We start from the raw sequence: 24620 nt of genomic DNA, 5'->3' as shown, positions 1-24620 counted from the left end.
AAGCATTTGTACTTACATTCATTTGTTTTTCCTGTCAAAGTACTATTTCATATTATTTTATTTACTAGTACTATAACAACTGTTAAGGGCTTTCTGTGTCTTTCACAAACTGCTTAAGTGCTAGTAAGCAAAACTAGACCTGGCCCTACCTTAGTAGCACTACCACTTGGGCTGGAAAAAAAAGCAGAGCAACCATGTCCACATTGTTGAACACTTAGAGGTTCATTTTATGCTATGGATAGAAATCTATATAACTCAACAAATGCATTACAGGAGCCTGACTTGAGTTTGAGATGTGATTGAGATTTTCAGATAACAGCATCAAATAACAGTTGCTTATATACATGTCAAACCAGGAAAGCAGAGACCCAACAATCGCCCAACCACTAATGGTAATAGAAACCCTATGTGCTTCTAAGATGCTTACGGGAAGAGAGTCTACAACACAAAACTCTGCAAAACATGCTACCATATAATGGCCCTATAGAGGAAGATGCGCCAAAGGAAATGACTCTAAAACCAGCAAGGTCCGCAGAATAAGAGAAGACCCCAGGGACTGCTGCTCTGGGACTAGAAGAGAAGAGCCTTCCCAGGGAAGGTGGTTTGTTCAGTGAAGGCATTGGTGACTTTATGAAGAGCTACAAGATTAGACAGTACCAGGAAGTGATGACAAGAAAAAACGCACCGCCAGCACTGAAGCACTTGGAGGAGTTGGTTAAAAAGTGGAGAAAACCATGAGCTTGTGTAGTCTTAGCAGAGAGGGAAAAAGTAGCTTATTTTAGTTTATTTGCATGTCAGGCAGTAGAATGGAACTGAGATGGTTTGACTGAGATCAGCTTCCTATGCCTAGAGTATCAGGGCACTTGTTAAAAGCTTTTTCAGATGGCAATTCCAATAGGCAGCCATATTTAATCACCATCACTTCTGACCGAACTGTATGGTGCCCAGCAGCTTCGCAGGATCGCCTCTATGATTCAAACTGGAGAAGTTATAGACCAGTGTTAATCTACATTAGCTTTGCAACTTGGTTCAGAGCATCATGCCATCGTGGGGTTCTTTGATCCCCAGGAGTAAACAATTTCAGAGTAGCCAGCCTCTTTTTTTTTTTTCTAGAAGAACATTTTTGTTGTGATTGTTGTTGTTGTTGAAGAATGTCATACAAGCATGTAATGTACAGGGATTAACTTCTGCAGTCTCTGCCCTCTAGGTCCTCTTCCGTCCCCTCGTCCCCTCCCTCTCTTTCCTTTTTGTCTTAGTCACTGTTCTAGTGCTGCAAAGAGACACCAAGACCAAGACAACTCTTACATAATAGAGCATTACCATTTCAGAGGCTAGTCCATTGTCATCAAGGCAGGAAGCATGGCAGCATACAGGCAGACGTATTGCTGGAGAAGAAACTGAGAGTTCTACATCTAGATCTGCAGGCAACAGGAAGAGAGAGACTCTCAGCTTAAAATGGGTTTTTGAACCTCCAAAGGCGATCCCCAATGACACATTTCTTTCAACAAGGCCGCACCCCCTAACTTTACCACTCTTCCATACAGTTATACTTCCTGGTGACTAAACATTCAAGTACTTGAGCTAATTGGTGCTATTCTTATTCAAATCACCTCATCATCCAAACGTCTGTGCTCTTTTGAAAGCCACTACATCCACTAAGTGCTACCTGTATGGACAATGGTGTAGGACTATGTAGTGAGACGTGGATAGCCACTCAGGAGACAAATCCCTATAGAAAAGCAAGGATTCCATCACCCATCAATTGTCAATGGCTAATTATCATCTTAATTGTCATTCTCAGTTCTTTATCCTTCTCAAATGAAGACAAAGCCAAACAATTCACTTTACCTTTTTCTTGTTTCTTATGGGTAATTAAGCAAATCTTTTAAACTGATTTTACATTATCAGATACAAAGATGATGCTTTTGCCATTCTTTGATGAGTTAATTTTTAAAGGTTCTAATGTGTAATGTTTTGTATTTGAATATGCTTTCAAAGATTTAAGATACATAAATACATACATTTCAGTAATTACAAAAATTGATCTGAAAGTAACTTATGGCAGAAAAATAGGAACTCTGGAAAAATCATTTAAGAAAGACAACCCAGATGATCGCCAAAAGAGAGGGTATAAATTTAGATCATCGGATATAGATATAGAACGCTTGAATGAACATGTTTTATCTACACGTTAGGGAGCTATTTTGCATACACATCTCTCATAAAGCATGCTATGTGAATAAGTCATACATAAGCCACAGGTAGGAAACATACAGGGCAGCCATAGAAGGTAAGGGTCAGAACAGCCTTGAGAATGCCCACTGTTGAGAGATAGTGTAAATAGGATTTAGGTCAGTGGGACAGGCACTTGTAACAGGGGTCTTCACAGGTAGCACCACTATGTATCACTATTAATTCATATGACTGCAGAGCTGAAAAGACATCCTCACCAGGATCTTCATCTTATAGAGATGGATTAAATGGCATCACCTTTACTTAATCACAAATACATTATTCACATGTAGGTACCTTAAGCGCACTAGTCTACCTTTCCTAATTGTGTCAGTATAACCATCTAAATCACCTCAGAACAGTGGAGAAAGATGTAATCTATTTTTATATGGAACAAAAAGTGCTGTTCTAATTTGTTGTAGAAATATCTAGAATTTGAGGCATACTCTTTCATATGGTAGCCATTAGTTGCTAGTTGCTAGTTGAATTTGAAAAAGGCTGTAAGTCATCTTATTCATTTATGCACTCATTACCATCATGTGTCTCATGAAACCCAAATAGTACAGTGCAGATTACAGAATTTTTTCTTCATTGCAGAAAGTTCCTTTGGAAAGTAGTGAGCCATGCAAAACCACAGGCATTGATGGATTCTCACTGCCATGCTCCAACCATATCCATAGCCCTAAGTGTAAAATCAAGAACCATTTGACTTTATTCTTAGACATGTTGACTCAATGTTTAAAGTCATAATTAGGAAGCTAGTCAGAACTCCTCAGAAAGCCAGCTCAGTAAGGTCACAACAAGAGAAGTGGGAAAGGGGAAAGGGAGGTATCAGTAGCATTCAAGTATGTAGCATCAAACAGTAGTAAAGCGCTTGCTGACAAGTGTTAGGATGTGAGTTCAAATCCCCAGAACTCATGTAAAGCCAGATGTCTTATAACATACTTGTAGATCCAGAACTTCTACAAAAAAGAAGAGAAGCTGAATTTGGCAAATACATGGAGGCTCCAGTTAGGCCTGGCAAACAAAGCAAAATTTATAAAAAGAAACAAACAAATGAAAAGAGTTAGAGCTACACAAATTGCATTGGGAAAAAGGTGAATATGGAGATGATATGAAATGTGAAGATATGCAGTTTTTTGTTGGTATTTTTTTGTTCTGTTGTGTTGTGGTACTAGTGATCAAATCCAAGACCTTAAGTGTGGTGGGCAAGCATTCTACCATTAAGCTACACTCCAGAATAAATATAAAAATTCACGTGTAAAACGACAGCAGAAATACCTACTATTCTTAGAAATATCTCTAGGTGGGGGGTTGTCTGGGTGGCATCTTGAGTCCATGTCAAGGGAAAATAGCAATATGATTCAGTCACCGATTTTCTTCCTTTCTTCATAATTCCATCTTGATTTTTATTTCAGATCAATGGGGGAGAGAAGCGGCCTGCCTCCGATTTGGGAAAAAAACCAAAAACTCCCAAAAAAAAGAAGAAGAAGGACCCTAATGAGCCCCAGAAGCCTGTGTCCGCCTATGCTCTGTTCTTTCGTGATACCCAGGCTGCCATCAAGGGCCAAAATCCAAACGCTACGTTTGGTGAAGTCTCTAAGATTGTGGCATCAATGTGGGATGGCCTAGGAGAAGAACAGAAACAGGTAAGAAGGATTTAAATGAATGGAATCAACTTGATCGTGGACTATGTGTGCGGGCTTCAAAGACAGCTTCTATAGACCTCAGGGAAATTGGTCAGATACCATACATAGCTATGACTTCAAAAGTACCCTGTCTGAGCCATAATTTGAGGACCAACTAATCTTGTACTCCCTTTATACTCTTCCATAAGTAGCATGTTAACTCCCTTGTTTGAAAGTTTATACAGCGTAGTTACTTTTGGAAGGACTTCCATATACCCCTGCCAGGATTACATCACTTCTTAATGTTGCCCATATGAGCAAAGAGACTAAAAGCTCCCCTTTGAAAACTATCCACACCTCTCTCCAGCACTTTCTATTTACTCTATTGTCATCAAACTCTTTTTGCTCTTTGCAAAATGACCCTTAAGTTTGTTTCTATCCTTGGCCCTTCCCTAAAGACCACCAGAGTATGTTAATCAATCTGCCACATATATTTAGCTCATGTTTCTGGGCTGTGTTAAATGGGACCAGATGGCTGTTTTCCCTCTCTTTCTTGTGGATGGCTGGGGTGTGGCTGAGGGCCATGCTTAGGGAAGGCCACATAAGACATGCCAGCGGTGCCACGAGTCATCTAGGAGATCTTGAAGAGGGTTAGAAGTCACACTGAGAGAGCAAAGCTTCAGAAAATAGATGGAGCTTACACCCACAAAGAAGAAATACCAATCTTATGACTAAATTAGCGGCTAGATGGTCATTGTCACAATGCAGTCTTATTGACATAACCATTAGATGATATGATAATTAAAATAAATTAACAACAGGACAACATTAATATAGCTATTGCAAAAAAAATGGCTGCCCTAATACTGTATTAGGATCACAGTTGATTCCTGAGAGAAATATGCAGGGCTCTTCACCATATCCCAGGAAGTGCATTTAAAAACAGAAGTAAAATGACTTGCCATGAAAATGTGAAGACCTGAGTTCAAAACACATAAGGAACACAACTCCTATAAAGCCAGATGTGGTATCATATGTTTGTAATCATAGCCCTTCTACAGTAAGACGGGAGGCAGACAGGAAGAACCTCGGAAGTTCATGGACCAGCTAGCCTGGCATGCACAACGGAGAACAGCAAAAAGACCCTACCACAAACAACATGGAAGACAATGTGCCCTCTGACCTCCACACAGGCACCTTGGCATGCACAGAAATACACACACACACACACACACACACACACACACACACACACACACACGCACACACGGCAGGGGGCAGCAGAGATTGGGACTTTTAAATAAAAAGAACAATGTCTAGGTTCTAGAGACCTCTTTGTTTATGTAAATATCTATGCTATAAGTAGGACTTTATACTGTTGAAAGACATTTGGATGATCTCCTTTCTTCTACTCAATATCCATAGGCATATAATGATTTGTCCAAAATTAAGCTCATTCATTCATTTGGCAAATATTTTTGAGCATATATTTGCAAAACACTGTCCAGACATAGTAGATTTGGCAACAAGCAGGACAAGTAGGTCTCCTCTATGCTGAGTGAACTCCCTGTTCTTCCTTAGCTGGGACTAGAGTAACTATGAGGAAAACTCACAAAGCAATGCTCAGTTCTCTTACTGAAAAACTCTCAGAAGCAGCAATGGTTGCAATGATAGAACCAGATGCCAAGAAACAAAACTTTACTTCTCCCATCCCCCCAACACCTGCAACTCCTGTAAGTCACTTGTCCTTTATGGCCTAAAATTGATACACATTTTCTTATATCTCCAAGGCCACTAGGCAGCAGGAATACCAACAAGATCTGCCCTGCAGAGTAGTGGGTGCTAAGAGTCACCATTAACAGTGGTAAACGTACTGTGTGAACTCTCTGTGCACTCAATTAACATGGCCATGTGACTGCTAATAGAACAGGTACTGTTGTGTTGCATAATTCTAATTGAAACCTAATATGATTATTTCAGGATTTTGGAGCCTGTTTCTAGCTGGTCCCTAAGTCAGATCAGTAATCTTCCATATACCCAGATCATAGATGAGGTTTCCAATTGAGGGTGGAACTACCAACATATCTTCTTTCCCATTAGTAAGGAGTTATTGAACGATGGTCAGAGTACCCATGGATGAGAAAGTAAGCCCTTGTCCCTATTCTTTGAACATGTCCTATTCTGCCGTTGTGCTAACCCTCCATATGTTCTGAGCATCAAGCCCTGTCCTCTTCCACTCTTGAGATTCAGTTTCTTAGAGGAAGTTTCAGAAAATGCCCTCTCCTCAGGGATTGTGCACAACAGCTCTCGTTTATCAGAAGATATACATACTTGCCCTTTGTTCTGCCTTGCCTTTGGCTTCTTCAAAAATATCACTTTCTCTAAATAACAATCACCTTTGTTTTTTCTTTTTTTAAAATATATTTTATTAATTTATTCATATTACATCTCAGTTGTTATCCCATCCCTTGTATCCTCCCATTCCTCCCTCCCTCTTGCTTTCCCCCTACTCCCCTCCCCTATGACTGTGACTGAGGAGAACCTCCTCCCCCTGTATATGATCATAGAGTATCAAGTCTCTTTTTGGTAGCCTGCTATCCTTCCTCTGAGTGCCACCAGGCCTCCCGATCTGGGGGACGTGGGCAAATATGGAGCACCAGAGTTCACGTGAAAGTCAGACCCCACTCTCCACTCAACTGTGGAGAATGTCCTGTCCATTGGCTAGATCTGGGCAGGGGTTCGAAGTTTACTGCATGTATTGTCCTTGGCTGCTGCCATACTTTGAGCAGGACCCCTGGGCCCAGATACGCCCATCATAATGTTCTTCTTGTAGGTTTTTAGGAGCCTCTGGATCCTTCTATTTCCCCATTTTCCCATGCTTCTCTCACCTAGAGTCCCAATAGGATGTCCTCCCCTCTGTCCCACTTTCCTGGTAAGTGAAGACTTTCATGGGACATGCCCCTTGGGCTAGTGGCAAGCACCTTTCTTTACATGTTCCTGTGGTCCCAGTTGTCCTAAGACTCTCCTGTATTCAAAACTGGGTTTTTTTAAGAGAGAGAGCTAGAAAGACTTTTCACAGCCCAGGATCTGTCCTTTGTATTACCAATGTAAAAATAGATTTCTATACTCTTATTTCTGGTGGAAAAAAATGTTAATGCTCATACATTCAAAACCAGGTAATTCCAAGTGTAGAAAGCCAAGTTTTGTCTTCTAATTCTATTACAGTGATGATTTGCATTTTTAGTATACCAATTTAATACCAATATTAAAATAGCTTTCAAACTCTTTTTGCCTAGCTGTATAAAAAAATTGTGTGTATGTGTGTGGGGGTGGGTGGGGGTGTGATTACATGAATATGCATATGAGAGAAAGAGAAGTGCTATTTTCAACTGTCATCTTAAAAGGGGACATTCCTCCCATTCCCCACTCTAGACATCTTAATCAAACACCTATTCATCAAGACCTCTTAATCAAACACCTATAGTGTCAAGACATTTTTCTTTTTGCATTTTTCTTCCCATTTAATAAGTGACTCAAAGCCAGGCAGTGGTGGCATAGGCCTTTAATATCAGCACTTGGAAGGCAGAGGCAGGCAGATATCTGTGAGTTCTAGGCAGGCCTGTTCTATAGAGCAAGTTTCAGGACAGCCAGGGCTACACAGAGAAACCCTATTTTGGAAAAAAATGTGTCTACTCCTGGGTTCTCTCATTTTTTAAAGTAGTTGAGGTGTTGGGATGAAAATGCATTTTATAAATAAAAGATAGAATTATATAATAGTTGAACTTAATATGATTCATATCCCAGAATCAAAATCTACTAACAAGATTTATGCCAAGATTGTATAAGAAAATACTTCTATATCATATTTCTTGAAAGAAGTAAGCAGTTTAAAATTTGAGTACTTGTTTGAGAGTTACCCAAACAAGATGTTATAAGCAACTTAGGTCACCCCAAGATAGTCTGTGCCTGTGCCTGTGCCTGTGCCTGTGCCTGTGCCTGTGCCTGTGCCTGTGCCTGTGCCTCTGCCTCTGCCTCTGCCTCTGCCTCTGCCTCTGCCTCTGCCTCTGCCTCTGCCTGATATTCCCTGTCAATGCAGTGGGAATCCAGGAGAGCTGATTTTTTTCCATCTAAAGAGGCTCCTGCTTAATAAAGACAGAGAGTATACATTACTCTCAAGTGCTTGGATTACAACACTACACACAGCACACGTAGGGCCCAGACCCATCCCTGCATCAAAGAAGGCAGTGTGTGGCCTCCTGTCATGCAGCTACCACCCTGATACACTATGGAAGCCCGTCCCTGAATGTGTGCTGGAGATGCCAATGAAGCAAACGTGCCACCTAAAACGCACTCTGGAGCCTCCAAAAACTGTCATGAAATTATTCCAAAGCATTCTATCTGCTGCATTGCCACCTGTTCGTTCCCTTTATGTTGACTCTTCGTGCCAACACACTGTAATATCTGCTTCAAACTTAAAGTAGTTGGACTTAACTCTCACTTAATATTCAAACTTAAGGAGTCTGCCTACTGCTCGGTGTTTTGGAAGGAACACTGTTAAGTTAGTTTAGACAAGCACACAGGATGGTTTTTGCATTGTGTAGGCAGTTTAGGTAGGAGGTGATGATTTCATGTGCTATAAAATCATGTTGTCATAATAGCCCACAATTGTGAACAGCTACAACTATAAACACAAACACGGGGGAAATAAAGTTATCAATGACTTATCGGGGACTCAGAAAATTACAATATTTACGGGAAAACATCATTAGTTTCCAATTGAATATTTTTCTGCCAACCAGAAGGAACATGCCTAATAGAACACTGTGTTTCCATCACATGCCTTCTCAGTGTGAGGGCGAGGCAGGAATGGAAAGCCAGTACAGAGGGCAGATCTTTATTTTTTAGACTCCATGGTGAATGAGAAACTCTATGTACTTCGGTTCTGCAAATACTCTGTCAAAGAAGAGAAATCAAAAGGAAGTGAAAAAGAAGTGATAACAATCCCGAAGGAGTTTAAAAAAAAAGAAAACCTCCCTCGAGAATCCTTCCCTCCAAAGATGCTGAACACACCCCACATCTCAGACATGCCTCCATTTTAATACTTGGGAAGACAGTGCTGAATCTGGAGTGCAAAGAAAATTGTGCTTGGGATTCCAACGAGGGGAGGGGGTGGTTTTAAATGCTAATGACTCCTAAGACAATGAAGAACCCATTTCGGAAACATCCCAAGTTGTTTAAAAGGCACCAGATGGAGAGAGGGGATAAAACACAAGCATTGCTGTGATGCTGGGCTTTGCTGCTTCTCTTCCTTTTGAACTGTGGCTCCTTGGAGTTTCCGCAACCCTCAGCCGCTTTTGTACCAGGTTCCATCTAAATTTCTCGTCTTCCTCCACGACTTTGGAACGGTCTGATTCTGACCACTGTGTCATAGGACCTGAGCACACGATGGCAATATAAGACATTTCAAACTCTATAAAGATAAAAGGGCCGGTCAGCTTTCAACAGAACAGGTTGACCCACAGAGCTTTCAAGGGGTCTTGAGTCCCTTTTAGTCATGGAAAGTCACCTCAAATCAGAACCAAATGTAAATTACTAAATGAACCTTAAGTTCCTAATTGGAGACACAGTCAGGCTGTAAGACATTTAGCAAATTACAAACAAAATGTTCTTGTTTACATTACGTTAAATGGCTTTAAAGCTGCAGCCAAGAGCTAAATAAACATGCTGTTATGCTAAAAATGGAGTGGAAAGCCTATTTGGATTTGGTGTATTCAGGGGAAACCGCAGCCCACGGGTGCCTAGAGAGTGTATTTTTGTAAATGCTAGTCCTGTCCTGGAAGAAGAGAGTGGATTTACCTCAAGATGCACAGCCTAATGAGCAGATATCACTTGCCGAGAACGCGTTTGAATACTGTAGCATATGCCTTCTTTCGGGATGCATAATTCATACCCAAGGATATTAGCCCCAGCAGTTCAGCTCAATAGCAGCACCTCATTATTTTATCTCTCAGTATTTATTCCTATGTTTGACGCCTCATGAAATTACTGTTAATGTGTTTATATAAGGGCAGATCTGACACAAGTGGGAAGAATGTAATTTCCTCCTTCTTCTTCCTGCTGCTGCGTCTTCTTCCCTGGTAGAAGGGGCAAGTGTAAATAGTTAATTTGCTTCAATTATGAGCCTGTCCTGCTAAATTAGAAGCAGCAGGGTTATGAAGAGCCAGAATTATACTTAGGAAGCAGCTGACAAATCCTCTGAGCTTGTGGAATCAAATCATTTACTCCTCATTGGTGCTCAGACACCCACTGCATAAGTGCTGCTGGGTTTTGCCCTTTATCTTATGACAAAATTTGGATTTTATGTCAACCATACTTGAGGTTAACGAAAACCCTGCCACACTACAGCATTTGAATAGGTGTAAGTGTATCTCAGCAATTTACTTTTATACATGTTGTGTTTCCCACTTTCTAAAAGATAAGCATAAAGCATAAGTAAAAGAATTGTTCATTCAGAAGCCTCAACCCTACACCCCAAGTACACAGGGCAGCACTTACTATACACACACACACTCACACACACACACACAGACACACAGAGACATACATGCACACATATACACACATGCATATACGCACACAAACATGTACACATGAGCACATACACATGCACACACATACACATATGTACATACACACATGCACATGTGCACGCACACACATGGACATACATACAAACACACATGCACATACACACACAAACACACACACATACACTCACAGAGGAAGGGGACATGAATTTGAGAGGGAGATACCATGAAGGACAATGGAGGGGTTGGAGAGGGTATAAAGGGGTACATATGATGAAAATGCATTGTGCTCATATATGATGCTCCCATAAACAAAGAACAAAAACATAAAAAGTAATGATTCTGGGAAAATCATTTACAATATTTAATAAATATATAAAGGAAATTTTAATTGGCAAAACATAATAAAGACCATAGCACATAAGCAAAGTTTATATTCACAGAAACTTGCAAGTGAGCAGTAAGATTATAACTTGAAGTATTAGGCATATTTTACTTCTGAAGCCATGTATTTATATATACACATATATACTGATACATGAGTGAGTGTTTCACATCACTGGGGCTGTAAACATGTGTAATACACATGTGTGAGTATTTACATTCTATACACAGTTGGAACTAATAATTCACTTGAAAGTTTCCATAGCTTCAGTGAGGAGATAGCACTAATATATTTATTCATTCAAGTCTGTTACAACTTAGCATTTGTACATATGTGTAGAATAGGTTGCATGTCTATCTATCAAATTCTCTGCTTCTGTTGACGTGTGTTTTAATTTAGATGATGCTATTTAGTAATTTATTCTTAACATCCATGCGAATGCTAATGTTGACTCATAAACTGTGAATTTTTATTCAATAAATGCTGCCATGGGGTGCATGACACTGCTTCTACCAATTTGGGCTAAGTGGACAACAGTGCTCTCATGTAATTAAGCAGCCAAATGCCATTGCAGCTTCTGTGGTTTTGTAAATGCTCCGTCTTATGCCGGCACCATAACCATGCCACCTGCCAACACGTTTCTTGGAATACTGTCCTAGCATTTGGCGATGTCTGACTGTGTTTCCTGAGCACCTACTGTGTTCCAGACTCTGCCGTGCATGCTGGACTTCTAGCCTGAGGAAGAGACCAGACCTTGTCATTTCAAGAGGCATCTGAGGTCTCTTTCATTTCTAAGGGGGAGCCAGTGAGCAGACACCGATGTACCTTTAATAGCAAAGTACTTTGATTCACTCCTAATTCTGCTATGTACTATGGCTTATTGTGTCTGGGTTTTCTGTTCTGTGAAATGATGATAATGATACTAAGACAGCATTCTTTTGGAGGAACTAAGGATGATGTAGCAAAGAAAGTGTCTGATGGTGGCAACAACAACACGAAGTATGTAACCAAAGAGTAATTTTAGTGCTATTCTGTTTCTGTACCCCTAATGTGTCACACAACATTAGACACATTGAGGTCAGTCAATTGATTAAGCGTAGTTAACTAACAAACAACATGATATTTAGCCCTCTTCATTTAATAAGTCAGAAGATATGTCTTAGAGCCATTGCTAAAGCCAAGCTGCCTGTTTCTGGTCCCTACTCGCCAGGAACAGGTGTCGGCAGCATGGCAGAAACCCTTCAGGTTTATCAGACAGCCTGTGAAGGGTATCAATAGGAAGATTTTTGTCACATCATGTAATGTTTTCAGTCCTGCAAACACTACCTTATGAAATCCTTCCGGTTAGGATATCCTTAAGAAAGTGCTGAGGAACATACACAAAGTGGATAAGGAACCATACTTAAGGACCAAGCTGCACAGGGAACACTGCTCCGTTTTCTCTGACTGACCTAAACCATGTCAGCCATGAAAAGGGGTACACACATGAAATTTCTGAATAGATATCTCTGGGATTGTGGTGAGGTTCAGACATAACTCTGTTGCTAAGCGTTTTCTATAAATAAGAAATGGTAGTGGGGAAAAAAATACATTTGCACTGAACCAAAAAGAAAAACACCTTGTCAGTTTTTAAATGCGGTTTGAATAGAATTCAAAGTAGGAAGGATTTTGCGCCCTTACTTCTTCCGATGGTAACAACTGTTGAAGTGAAATGGCTAGAGATTACCAGCGTGCGCCAGAAAGAAGGAAGGAAGAAGGAATTAGCGAGTATTTTTAGGATTTTTGCTTTTCTCTATTAGCTGGGTGGGTTGTTTGTGGAAGAAGAATGCAAGACTGAACTGACAGATTGCATAAGCTTTTTTTTTTTTCTGTTTAAGTGCGTCATATTCACTGACATTGAACTGCTGATTTTAATTAGGGATTATCAGCCTATAAAAATGCATGGACTCAGTGGTAGTTTAGAGCATTCACTGAATCACAGGATCACATGAGCAGGATCTGGGTTCTCCAGAACTGCTGCTGCCTCATGTCTATCTGTGTGTGTTTTGGGTTAGCTGTTATATGTGTTTTGGTTTAACCAATGAGATGCAATCCTTAGATAGGAAATGGTGGCTTTCTTGGAATAACAAACCACAGTGCACAACTGTGTTAGGGAAGGATGGATTCAAAAGTGTTTAGATGAGCTGGGGAAATGATAAATGATGTATTATGATTTTTAAATCCTCTTCTAGCCAACTTTGTACTTTATTTCAAACAGCTGTGGCCCATTTGGAAGCCATTTTGTAGCTCAGCAGAACACTAATATTTACTGTATGAATCACATACCTTTAAAATATTTGTCTTTCCTGAGAGAAACTATGTCTTTCCCAAACTTAACTTTGACATAAATCAGACCCATCCACACAGGTCAGGTACGTGCACTAGATCACTGAAGTGACTGTTCACCACCAAGCACAGTCCCACAACCCCTTTGCTTTCTGCAAATAAGGGGCTTTCTCCACCCAGAACTTGAAGTTTTGAAACATCTTTCAGGGACTTTTTTTACCAATTATCTTCAAATTTCTGCTCTAAAGTAAGAATTTCCCCTACATCCTTTACATGTGGATTTGCACTACGAATGTCACTCTCTCCGGTTGGAGGTCTTCGGGCATTTCCATTAACATAGGATCCATACAGAATCCTAGCCCAGCAGAGAGCGTCAGCAGAGAGGCATACCCGGCGTGGAGCATTGGATCCATTAGGTAGTTCTCAAAGGTGGAGGGTCTAATCATTGCTGGGGAGAAAGCCTCAGATTTTCATTCTGATCTGGGCTGCCCCCCTTTAAACACAATTACAGAAACATACCTCCTGAAATGACCCCCCCTTTGAATTCTCCCTCTGAACATCTGCAGCTATTTGGGCGCATGTGGACCCATCAATCCACATAATGCGAACTGATACATTTACTCTTCCCTAAAGTGGTGTTTAGGCACTTACACAATGATCCCAACATAGCCGATCGTCAATAGCCAATGGGGAGCCATTTGTGAAACAGGCATGTCTGAGTGCTAGTCAGGTATCCTGTAACAGCATCGATCCTGGGGTGGGACCAGGCCTTATGTTCAGCATGAAGGGCAGGGAGTTGCTCGCCTCACTCTCCTAGTTGTTAACATTGCAGGAATGTTAACACTTTGTGGGATGTTAACTGCCAGCAGCAGTCCAACAAAGGGTAACATCATATTTACACTGTTGCTGTTTCAACAGAAACCAAATAAAATTTGGAAATTCTAGAATCAGGCCATCTTACGTTGGCTACTTAAGAAACAATATTTTGGGCAAGGCTAGAGGCCAATATGTATTATAAGTCCCTCCGAAAGCTAAATGAGCCCTAATTAGTTAATAGGAGGTGCAGCATAGCGTATTAATTAAAAATCATGATATAATTATTTAGGACACTTAGAACTGTCAAAGATGTTACTTACTAAAATAAAAATATTTACTATTCTCTTCAAAATTTTCTATGATAGCCTAAAATATCTCTCAAAACTATGTGAGTGTGCGTGAATGCCTGTGTATGTGTGTGTGTGCATTTGATTCATGCACACACAGGAATGGTTAGGCACACACACCCCTGTGCACGCATACAGAAATCAGAAGAGGACTTTGGGTCTCTTCCTCCATCGCTCCCTGCCTTGTTGCCATCACAAGGTCTCTCTAAACCGGAATCTTGCCATTTCTGCTAGGCGGGCTTGCCAGCAAGCTCAGCGCTCAGGGTCCCCTTGTCACTACCCCTCAGGGTCACAGACATGCACAACCATGCTGAGCCGTTCACCTGAGTCCTGAGGACTCACAAGCAAGCCTTCCTCCTAGCACTCTTACCACTGAGCTATCACTTTAATGCAGTAAGAGTAAAGGGTGTGTTTAAAGCCATTATTTACAGATCATGTCACGGAGAAATGAGCTTAAGGAAAAGCTAGCAAGAGAAATCTTTCTCAGTGGGGAAAAAAGGAATAAATCAAAAAAGATCAGAAGTACTCTGTTTCTAAATGTGGTTGAACCAAGTTCGGGTCATAATGTTTAAAGTAAAAGCAGCAGAAATTCAATGGAAATGTCATTTGTACTCACGTGGGAATTTCCACAGAATATTCTGGATTTGAATTCTGCAATAGCCCTGTAAATCTGTGACACTCTTGTACTTCAATATAAAGATATATCAACTTCTTTACTAAGAACAATAGCAAAACTCCTAAAAAAAAAAAAAAGATTTCTAGTTTCCTTTAGCTTTTTATTTAATAAAGATGGGAGGATGATCAAATGACAATATTTCATTGCTTAATGAGTCTTTGCTTTAATTAGTTTTTACTATATAAATCTATAGATGTACAAATCAAAGCTGAGGGCTGGGTCCAGTGGTGCATGCCTTTAATCTCAGAACTCGAGAGGCAGAGGCTGCAGGGTCTCTGTGAGTTCAAGGCCAGCCTGGCCTACAAAGTGAGTTCAGGACAGCCAAGACTACAGAGAGAGACCCTGTCTCAAAGGAAAAAAAACAAAAAACAAAAAAGAAAAGAAATAGGAAGGAAGGAAGGAAGGAAGGAAGGAAGGAAGGAAGGAAGGAAGGAAGGAAGGAGAGTGAACGCTGCACACATCCTTAAAGGGGAGTTAGCATGTTCATTTCCTAGGTCCAATTACAATTCTGCTGCAAGAGTAGTTGTTTGTATTGTTTGTTCAAGTTCTGCTAGAGTTAAAAATATTCATGAGTAAATACTATTTCTCACATCTCAAATTTCACAGTTGTATTCTGAACTCAGCAAATCACTGCCAGGAGAACGTAAAGATTGCCCTCTGGGGCCAGCTGCCAGCTGCCTGGCCTCCCACATAATCCCGTGTAACTGCCCAAAGAGATTCCGCACCGCTTCTCAATATTAACCTGACTCTGGTTAATAGTCACAGCAGGCCAAACACATTTCCATTTCCACAGTAAAAAGCTAAAGAGAATTTTATTCATTTGGGCTGATTTTAAAAGATTGGAACCATGAAAACACAGCCTCGGGGCAGAAGATGAAACTGTCTGTGCCCGAGCCCCGCTCTGCCCCTCTCCTATTAAGGAGCCCACAGTGAGTACAGAACTGGCGTACAGGGCCTGGACACTTCTCAGATTCGGCTGAATTTCCGCTGCTTTTGTTTTACTTTTGTTTTTAAGCCTTTGTGATTGTCTGGTCCGTTGTAGAGCACTCTTATGAGGGCCTTATGGCTGTCATCCATGTTTCTGTTGGAAACGACGTGGCGCACAGGCCATGCCGTGTGGTAGGCTGTGTCCCTAAGCCACTCTCCATCCCCGTTCCAGTCCCAAGTGTACCCTTGCCTGCCGCTTCTGACTCCCAAATCCTTGGAAATATACCTTGGAGACTCCTAAAATTGTGACAAACACACAGATGCCAATACCTGCCCATTGATTTTCATACTGAATGTGATGTGTCACCCTTGAATTCCATCTCAGTTTTGTGTTTGCCATGGGCCACAAATGTTAGACTATTGCGGTATTGCTGGAGGACTGCCTTCTGTGTAAGTATGAGCATCTTCTTCCTGGGCGAGGCTTTTCAGAAAGGCATCATCAGTGCTGCCATTTATTCCCAGGCTTGCAGACCCTTTTCACACACATTCTGAGAAATGAAAAACTTTACAATTTTCCGTTCTTTTCCAGCAGTCTATTTTCAGTCTTCTTTCAAACCAGTTTTAGGAAGAAAATATACTGTTTGAGAGCTATATATTATTATGTCTTTGTCTGCATGTGTGTACAATTACCGTTCTGCACTGCCCATCCTTTGAAACAAAGCGCGGTCTAATTTAAGACTTTCTGTCGTTGTCACAGGTCTATAAGAAGAAAACCGAGGCTGCAAAGAAGGAATACCTGAAGCAGCTAGCCGCGTACAGAGCCAGCCTGGTATCCAAGGTAACATGCAATTGTTTGATACTGGGATGGACTGTGGCCATATCATGCAGACTCTAACAGTCATTTAAAAGCATAAATGATCATGTTAGCATTTCTACAACATTTTCCCTATTGGGGGAAAACCAGTACATTCTAACAAAGCTGCGTGCTGTGGAAATATGGAAGACTGGAGCTGGGTCCGGTGGCCTTTTGTAAGAAAACAATCTACCTGTGGACTATTGCTGCCTTTGTAGTTAACACAGAACATTCTTAGTCAGGAGCTGACTCCAGTCTGACCCTGAACCCTCCTTCCGCTGTGTGGGCCTTTCCCGAGGAGGTGCCACCCACTTGAAGCTCTAGTCTCCTTATATTGGCATCAGGATATAAAATCCCTTCATTCTGTTTTTAAATGAGTATATTGAAAAATGTTTTGCGCTTCAGAACATCTCTGTGCGCCCCTGCTTATTGTATGTACTACAGGCTTGACTCTGTTTGGTTTCGTGTTACTAAAAGCACATTTCTGTTCGTAGAGCTCTGAGGAGGGTGACTACCGAGCAACAGGGCTACGTCTAGAAGGACCTGACATAGTGGCTTGTCAAACTCAGATTGCTATCGCTTTGTTCATTGTGGCCATAGGCTCAGGATTACATTGCATTCATCCACCAAAAGAAAAAAAAAGTGCTTTCTTTTTACAGCCACACAAAATCCATCTCTGTTTTAACAACCCTTTAAAGAGTACATTAGCTCTTTGTCTCAGCAGACATATATACCAAACATGTTGACGCAGGGAGGAAAAAAAAGAGGGTAAACTACAAATCCGTAAAGATGTCAGCACAGTATTGCTCTACTCCAACCTCTGCACATCGAAGCAATGGAAACTTGCTTACTGTTTATGAATTAAAATTAAATTTCCCTTTCTTGCTGTCTCATTCCAGGTCCCCACTTTCTGGTTGTTCTAACTCCTTTTAACTTATTTGCATTTTCACCTGAGCTCACATTTCGGTATACAGGCAGAGTTCAGAGAACACCCAAGAAATTTTAACGAAGCCCCCAGCACATGTAGGATCCATCTCACCATTAGCTGGACTGATGTTAGCAAACTCATGGCTCCCGGATACGACAGAATTTAGCTGGAGTACTTTTCCATGACAGAAAACCAACATGGGACGTGTCAATCCTGACACAAAGCCCCGTGGCTAATGGCATGCAGTCTGCCACCATGATGACCATGATGCCACAGTACTGACTGAGACTTCATGTCCAAAGCAGGCATCGCCAGATTTGCTATTAGCTGCAGCTCTACTCCCTGTCCAGTCTCTAAGATGCAACCCTCGGTACATGGCAATTCGTATAAATGCTGCAAATTGCCATTTTTACACTTAAGAAGCTGCACACATTTTTTTTTTACAGCATACGCTGACATTTTTCTTCTCTTTAGCAGTGGGATTGGCTGCAGCTGTTGAATCTCTACTTATGTATGGTTCTCTAAGGTGTGTTTAACAGACTGAAGGAAGGTTTCAGTCTCCACGGGTCAGAGGGATGCCCCTGCTGCCCTGCATGTGAGCAAGGACTTGCTACACAGCCTTCTCCACAGCCACAGGAAATTCACAGCCTCCCTTCCAGAGCGTGTGGCCCCAGATATAAAAGTCTAGTGCTTTTCCAGTTTAGTTATAGAAGGCAAAGGAGGACTTCTCAAATGTAAACATCTGCGTTTCCATGTTTTAATCTTGTACTGTATTATAAATTAAAGCAACAAACAAGGAATTATTTTTTTATTTTTTTTTAATTTCATTGATTTATTCATATTGCATCTCAATGGTTATCCTATCCCTTGTACCCTCCCATTCCTCCCTCCCTCCCATTTTCCCCTTACTCCCCTCCCCTATGACTAGGCCTGAGGGGGACTTTAATTCCAAGAATACACCATGGGACAGACAAGATCCATCCTTTTGTTATTGCTCATTGATTCACAGGCTTGTTGACAAATTTCCCTGAGCACGTGGATATATCCCCAGGCTAGGCAGAGAGAAGGTAGTAGACAACATGCCACTTGGACCTTCCTATAAAAGATGTTTTATTCATAGGATGTGGCTGGTAAAAGCATCGGCTAATAAGGGATTGAGGTTTGCCAAACCTAAGGTGTAGCTAAGACTGATGTTCAGAGGCCTCTTGGAAAACATGGCATTGGGGTTGAGGGCAAGAGAAAAGTTGACTGGTGCCTCATATTTGACCACGTCCCCTACATGGGGAGGCCTGGTGGCACTCAGAAGAAGGATAGCAGGCTACCAAAAAGAGACTTGATACCCTATGAGCATATACGGGGGGGGGGGGGGGGAGTTCCCCTCAGTCACAGTCATAGGGGAGGGGAATAAGGGGAAAATGGGAGGAAGGAAGGAATGGGAGGATACAAGGGATGGGATAACCATTGAGATGTAATATGAATAAATTAATAAAATAAAAATTTTTAAAAAGAAAAAAAAGAGAGAAGGGTTGACCTTACAGAACCAAATTGCTCGAAGGGAAGTGAGGACATCAGCTCCAAGGAGGCCACTGTGGCTGAAGCTGAGTGATTAGGGCGGCCATCCCGCCACCCCGCGGATGCCATATGGGACAATGAAAGGAGCTGGGATTTGTTATCAGAGCAAAGGCAGGAGGGGGTGAACGAATGGCCATCAGTAGAGAACGGAGATTTGAAAACTCACTTTATGAGAAAAATCTCTCTTAATCTATGTGCTTTATTCCTTGAAAGAGGCTTAACTACCAACCTTCCACTGAAGAGGAAAATAGCAAGGAGACAACCAGGGTCGTGGCAGCGTTGCTTTTCGTTTAGTCCTTGACTTTCTCTGGGCTGTGTCACTCAAGGCCCTAAACACAGTACTCCCCGGCATCTTCCAAGTTCCCATGGTCCGGAAGTTATTATGGCATTGCACAACATTCTCTCTCTCTCTCTCTCTCTCTCTCTCTCTCTCTCTCTCTCTCTCTCTCTCTCTCTCTCTCTGTGTCTCTCTCTGTGTCTCTCTCTCTCTCTCTCTCTCTGTCTCTGTCTCTCTCTCTCTCTCTCTCCCTCTTCTCTCTCTGTCTCTCTCTCCCTCCCTCTCTCCCTCCCTCCCTCCCTCCCTCCTTCTCTCTCCCAAGGTCATTCCACCCATGAAGCACTGCGTTGCCCGCCTCACATCTGCTTTCTTGGGTCCTAGCCAGTCTCCCCATTTCACATCTCCAGAAGTCCACACTTAGCCGGGTTCTTTTCTATTGGCTGCATGCATTCCGCGAGCATTCCTGGCCTGAGAGATCTCTCTCACTGTGGTCATGACATGGTCTGCTACTGCACACAGTTTCCACTCCCGGCCACACTATGTGCCAGCCCAAGCTATCGGGACACTGCTGCATGTCAGGCTCACTGGCAGGTGCTGAAAGACAAACATGGAAGGCAGGTCCCTGTGTTAGAAGATTTGAAGCCATTCTCTAAAATTAGCTGCTTCTAACAGAACATAACCGAAAATAGAAATACCAGTGGACCTGAGTCATGGCAATGGTGAGTCTTAGTCTTCAGGTTATTTGTGTGACATGGAATGTAATCCATATGTCTCTTAATATGACCCCAGCCTTGGGTAAAATTAATATCTACTCCAAGGGGAAAAGCCCAAGGATAATAAGCAACTATCCTCACCTCTTAACTTCAAAATGGATGTCCGAATACATCCTTCAGATTTTCCCCCAATAAAGGCATAAGGAGAAATGGCTCCTTGCTGCTGCAGGGCCCCTCATGAGCCATTCCACACGTTAGGCATTTTTCTATGGAATCCTGCTGAACATCATAAGCACCTGGCTTTGGAGGGCTGAGTCTCTCACTCCCACACAGAGACTTGAAAACAGGGTGATATTGACATCAAGGACCGAAATGCAACATCCTCTTCTAGAGCTTCTAGGCTTTTCTTCCACCTTCTGTCCTGTCAAATATCTATCTTTAGAGCCAATACCTCTTACTTTTTTCTAAGAAAATCTATGCCTGTCATTACATAATAACAGCTCCGCATGGAGCTGTTCTGGCTCAAACAAGGCTGGCACCTGAAAAGCTGTCCCTTCTCAACACCATGCTGCCACTGACGTCTGTGGAATGGAGACCTGCACAATGCTGGAATCCCCTGCCCAGTATCACAGTGCTTGCTCCAGGTGGATGTTACCTAGTCATACAAGACAATGACAGAACCACAACACCAGCCTCTTCCTACTGTCCAGCCATGCCAGAGTTGCTAGGTGCTTCAATGGGAGTACTATGTACACACAGTACTGGGAAATCCCCAGAATTACTGATTTGATTTTAAGCACTATTATTTAATAGAGGTTAGAAAGAAAGAATACTGGAAGGCCTGAGGCTAAAAAAATAGTAGTAGAGAAAAGAGGATTTATGCTGATTACACTCAATGAACAAAGGCTTGAGGATGTTGAAGGCCACACAAACTGCAGGGCTTACCCACATTGTACCTGCTGTGTGTGTAGAACAAATGAGGGGGTATTTTAAAGGAGAGGCATCAGGTCAGGGTGTTAGAGTTGGCTAACATCCCAAGGCGTTAGATATAGCAATCTTTTTTCCTTGGAATTTTTAAAAGCAAAAGCAAAGTTTGGGATTAAGTAGCTAGCGTTTGTGCTTCCATGTGTCATTAGAGGACTTCGTAGAAGGCACCACTGTCAACCTGGGAAAACTCTGGGGGAATGTGGCAGAAAAATATCAGCCCCTGATAGATAGCATAGGAACCTGAGTTCAAATTCAAGCCCAACCATTCCCCATGTGCTTGTCTTCAGGCAGGTGCTTAGACATTCTAAGGTTTGGCTCACTCCAGTATTAAGCAAAGATAAGCACAGGACCTTTTGAGTAAGCTTTCTAGAATAAAATAAGGAAATCTATATAATTAATGTTACAGTTGAGGTCATTATGCTAAGTGAAATAAGTCGGTGACATAAGGATTGAGTCCCAAACGATTCCACTTATAGTGGTGAAATAGTCATGCTCACAAACTTAAAAAGTACAATGGTGGTTCCTAGTTGCTGAGGGTGAAAGAGGAATTGCTAACCCTCAGGCATAAAGGTCCAGTTAACAAGATGAATCTAGCTACACCTGTAATACACAGTAACTTTTTATCCTCTTTTAAAAAGTGTATAAAAGGGGTAAATGTTAGTGTTCTTACCACAATAAAGTAATTTTTAATTTAAAAATCATCTGCATGGTTTAGGATGTTGTGCAAATGAAAATCTTAATAAATACAAATAACCATTAATTACATTTTAACATTATTGATAAGTATGCATAGGGTAGAAAAATAGCTGTGTGTCATTGAAAAGCTAGCTGAGTCATAGTTTCTATTTGGCTGCAAAGTTGCCTTTTTATAAAGATATTCTAAAGGTGACAAAGTTTCATTTTTATTAATTTTCATTTAATTATTTAAATTAAATTTTTTAAAATATATAATTAAATCTTTTCCCTGTAGCTTCATAACATCACAAAGATTAAAATGTTCTTTAAAAATAAAAATACATTTATCTGTGTAGGCTCCTTTACTAAAGTAGGCTTCTTGAGCCTTGTGAAGAAGGCCATGAAGAGTGGAATCATTCTAGCTTGGCCAGTGTTGTTCACGACAGAAGGTCATATTGAGTTGGGCTATTAAATACAGCTTAAGGAAATATAGTTTTTCCATAGACTAAGAAAATCCTAGACATCAGTCTAAATCATTATGTTGAAAGCAATATAGAACTTTAAAGCAATGGAAGTGGTTTCCTTTCACCACATAGACCAGGATTTATATTCCCCAAATGAGTGTTGCATTCAAAGAAGTCACCTTGGGAGGCCAGAAACTCATTTTTTTATTGCTCCCAGGGTTCAGGAGATATTTTTTGAAACTCCCGTTTAGAACTGCAGTCAGGAAAAGTTTATGAGCCACTCTAGAAAATCCATCTTATTACATTATTTTCACACTTCATTCTTTTCTCCAAACATCACAGAGATAGAACCCACAGCTTTGGCTTCAGCACACTATTAGCTAGTTCCAAAAACAAATGAATTCTCCATCAAAAGGCAAAAGAGTTGTGTGAGGATATGCAAAATGTTGTCCCCCAGACTCTGAAGAGAATTTCAACAGAGAAGTCCCAAATAGGCCTTGTGACAGTAGCCAGCTCAGATGCCAGCTCAGGAGAAAGCATCTGGGTGCCTGTGTCATGGTGAGTAAAAATAATTAGCTGCTTTAAGCCACCCTGCATATGTGTGATATTCTTTTCTGTAAAGGGAGTTTGAGGGATACTATTACTGTAAGGAAACACCATGACCAGAAACAACTTGGAGAGGAAAAGATATGTTTGGCTTCCATATCCAGAGTCCTGGAGGCAGGAGCTGATGCAGAGGCCATGGAGGGGTGCTGCTCACTGGCTTGCTCCACCTGGCCTGCTCAGCCTGCTTTCTCATAGAACCCAGGACCACCAACCCATGGATAGCACCGTGCACAATGGGCTGAACCCTCTCACATAAATCACTAAGAAAATGCTCCCACAGGCTTATAGCAACCCTGTCTTACAGAGAGATTGTCTTAACTAAGGCTACCTCTTTTCCAATGATTCTAGCTTCTGTCAGGTTGGCATAAAACTAGGTAGCACAATAGGTGTGGGGGGGTGGGGGGGAATGTGTGTATGTGTGATGTATGGGGGTGCATGCCACAGTGAGTCATGTGATGGGAACAATCTCAATGTGGATCCCCACTTCCCACCTAGTTGGAATAAGGCTGCCCTGTTCACTGCTGGGTATGCTGGGGTATCTAGACCTGTGAGCCTCTCGGATTCTCCTCTCTCTGTCCATCTTACTGTAGTGGTACTGGAATTATGGATGGTTATTACATCTGCATCCAAAGACCTGTCCTTTCTACCTTAAGAAGTGGGCTGTTAGAGCTTAGAAAGGACTAGGAAAAATAGCTTCTTTTTGAAATATATATATAGGACAGGATGGTATTTAAGTAAATTAATTAAGTTCTCTGATGCGACTGCCAATAATAAAGAAGCCCAAGTCCCGGTTCCAACTAAAGGAGAATGAATTAGAAACAAAGAAATTTTCTTTTTGGAAAATGAGATAAACTCACAGAATTCATGCTGTGGAGAGCTAGTGAGACAAATAGTGAGTGGGAATTTGCAAATAGGATGGATCATTTTATGACTGTTAACATAAAATTTGAAGCTCTGAGCCAAGATCGTGATTTAAAGATAATAAAATCTCATGCTTCAGAGTGTAAGTTAATCACCTGCAAGGGCCAAGAAGGATTTGCCTTCCCAGAAGTAACAATGTACAATAGAGGAGGTGCATAAATTTTGTTTAATTTTCAATGCATCAAGTATTGGTCAGTACTGAAAACAAGAATCAAATTAGATGGACTATTAATTTGATTTGGTCCAGCAACTCTTATATTATTGCTTCCACTGAGTTTTATGTCTTATGTTTATACTTTGCTATTTTAAATAACAATTATTTTTGCAATCGTTCATTTTTATAGCACACACCATGCCAGAATGGAGTCATTTACACACTCTGCAGCAGCATCTTCATTATACAAAGTAAATGAGAATACAGTCCTCTTGGATGGTCATCAACGTGCTTAATTAAGAACTCTCTTAAGGCACTTAGTCCTATATCCTTTGTAAATGTTGTATATATCAAGAGTCTCCATCATAAGGCCCACAAGTTCTCTACTGCTACCAGCTTTCTTTTTCCCCTACAGAATATGTCATCTGGATCCCATGGTTGAAATGCAAGGGGAAAGAGAGCATAGTTAGAAACCAACAGTAAACACCATCTCTCTGAACCTTAAAACATTTTCTTAAATCCTAAACAACTTAATCCTAAATATAAC

The 24620-nt window shown here is 41.2% G+C and overlaps 1 protein-coding gene across 5 annotated transcripts in view; it reads left to right on the top strand.

Annotated features, from left to right (window-relative positions):
• TOX (thymocyte selection associated high mobility group box) overlaps positions 1 to 24620 on the top strand; it is a 307305-nt gene that overhangs the window by 267260 nt on the left and 15425 nt on the right. For all 5 annotated transcript variants that reach the window (XM_084794550.1, XM_084794546.1, XM_084794547.1 and 2 more), the window contains 2 exons: positions 3651 to 3881; positions 16681 to 16761. In XM_084794550.1, coding sequence (XP_084650676.1) covers positions 3651 to 3881; positions 16681 to 16761 — 312 coding nt within the window. The remainder of the gene's footprint in view (positions 1 to 3650; positions 3882 to 16680; positions 16762 to 24620) is intronic.

This window comes from Acomys minous (genome assembly GCF_964271855.1).
Source record: "Acomys minous genome assembly, chromosome: 1".
NCBI classification, from domain to species: Eukaryota; Metazoa; Chordata; class Mammalia; order Rodentia; family Muridae; genus Acomys; species Acomys minous.
This window is presented reverse-complemented; position numbering and strand designations above follow the sequence as displayed.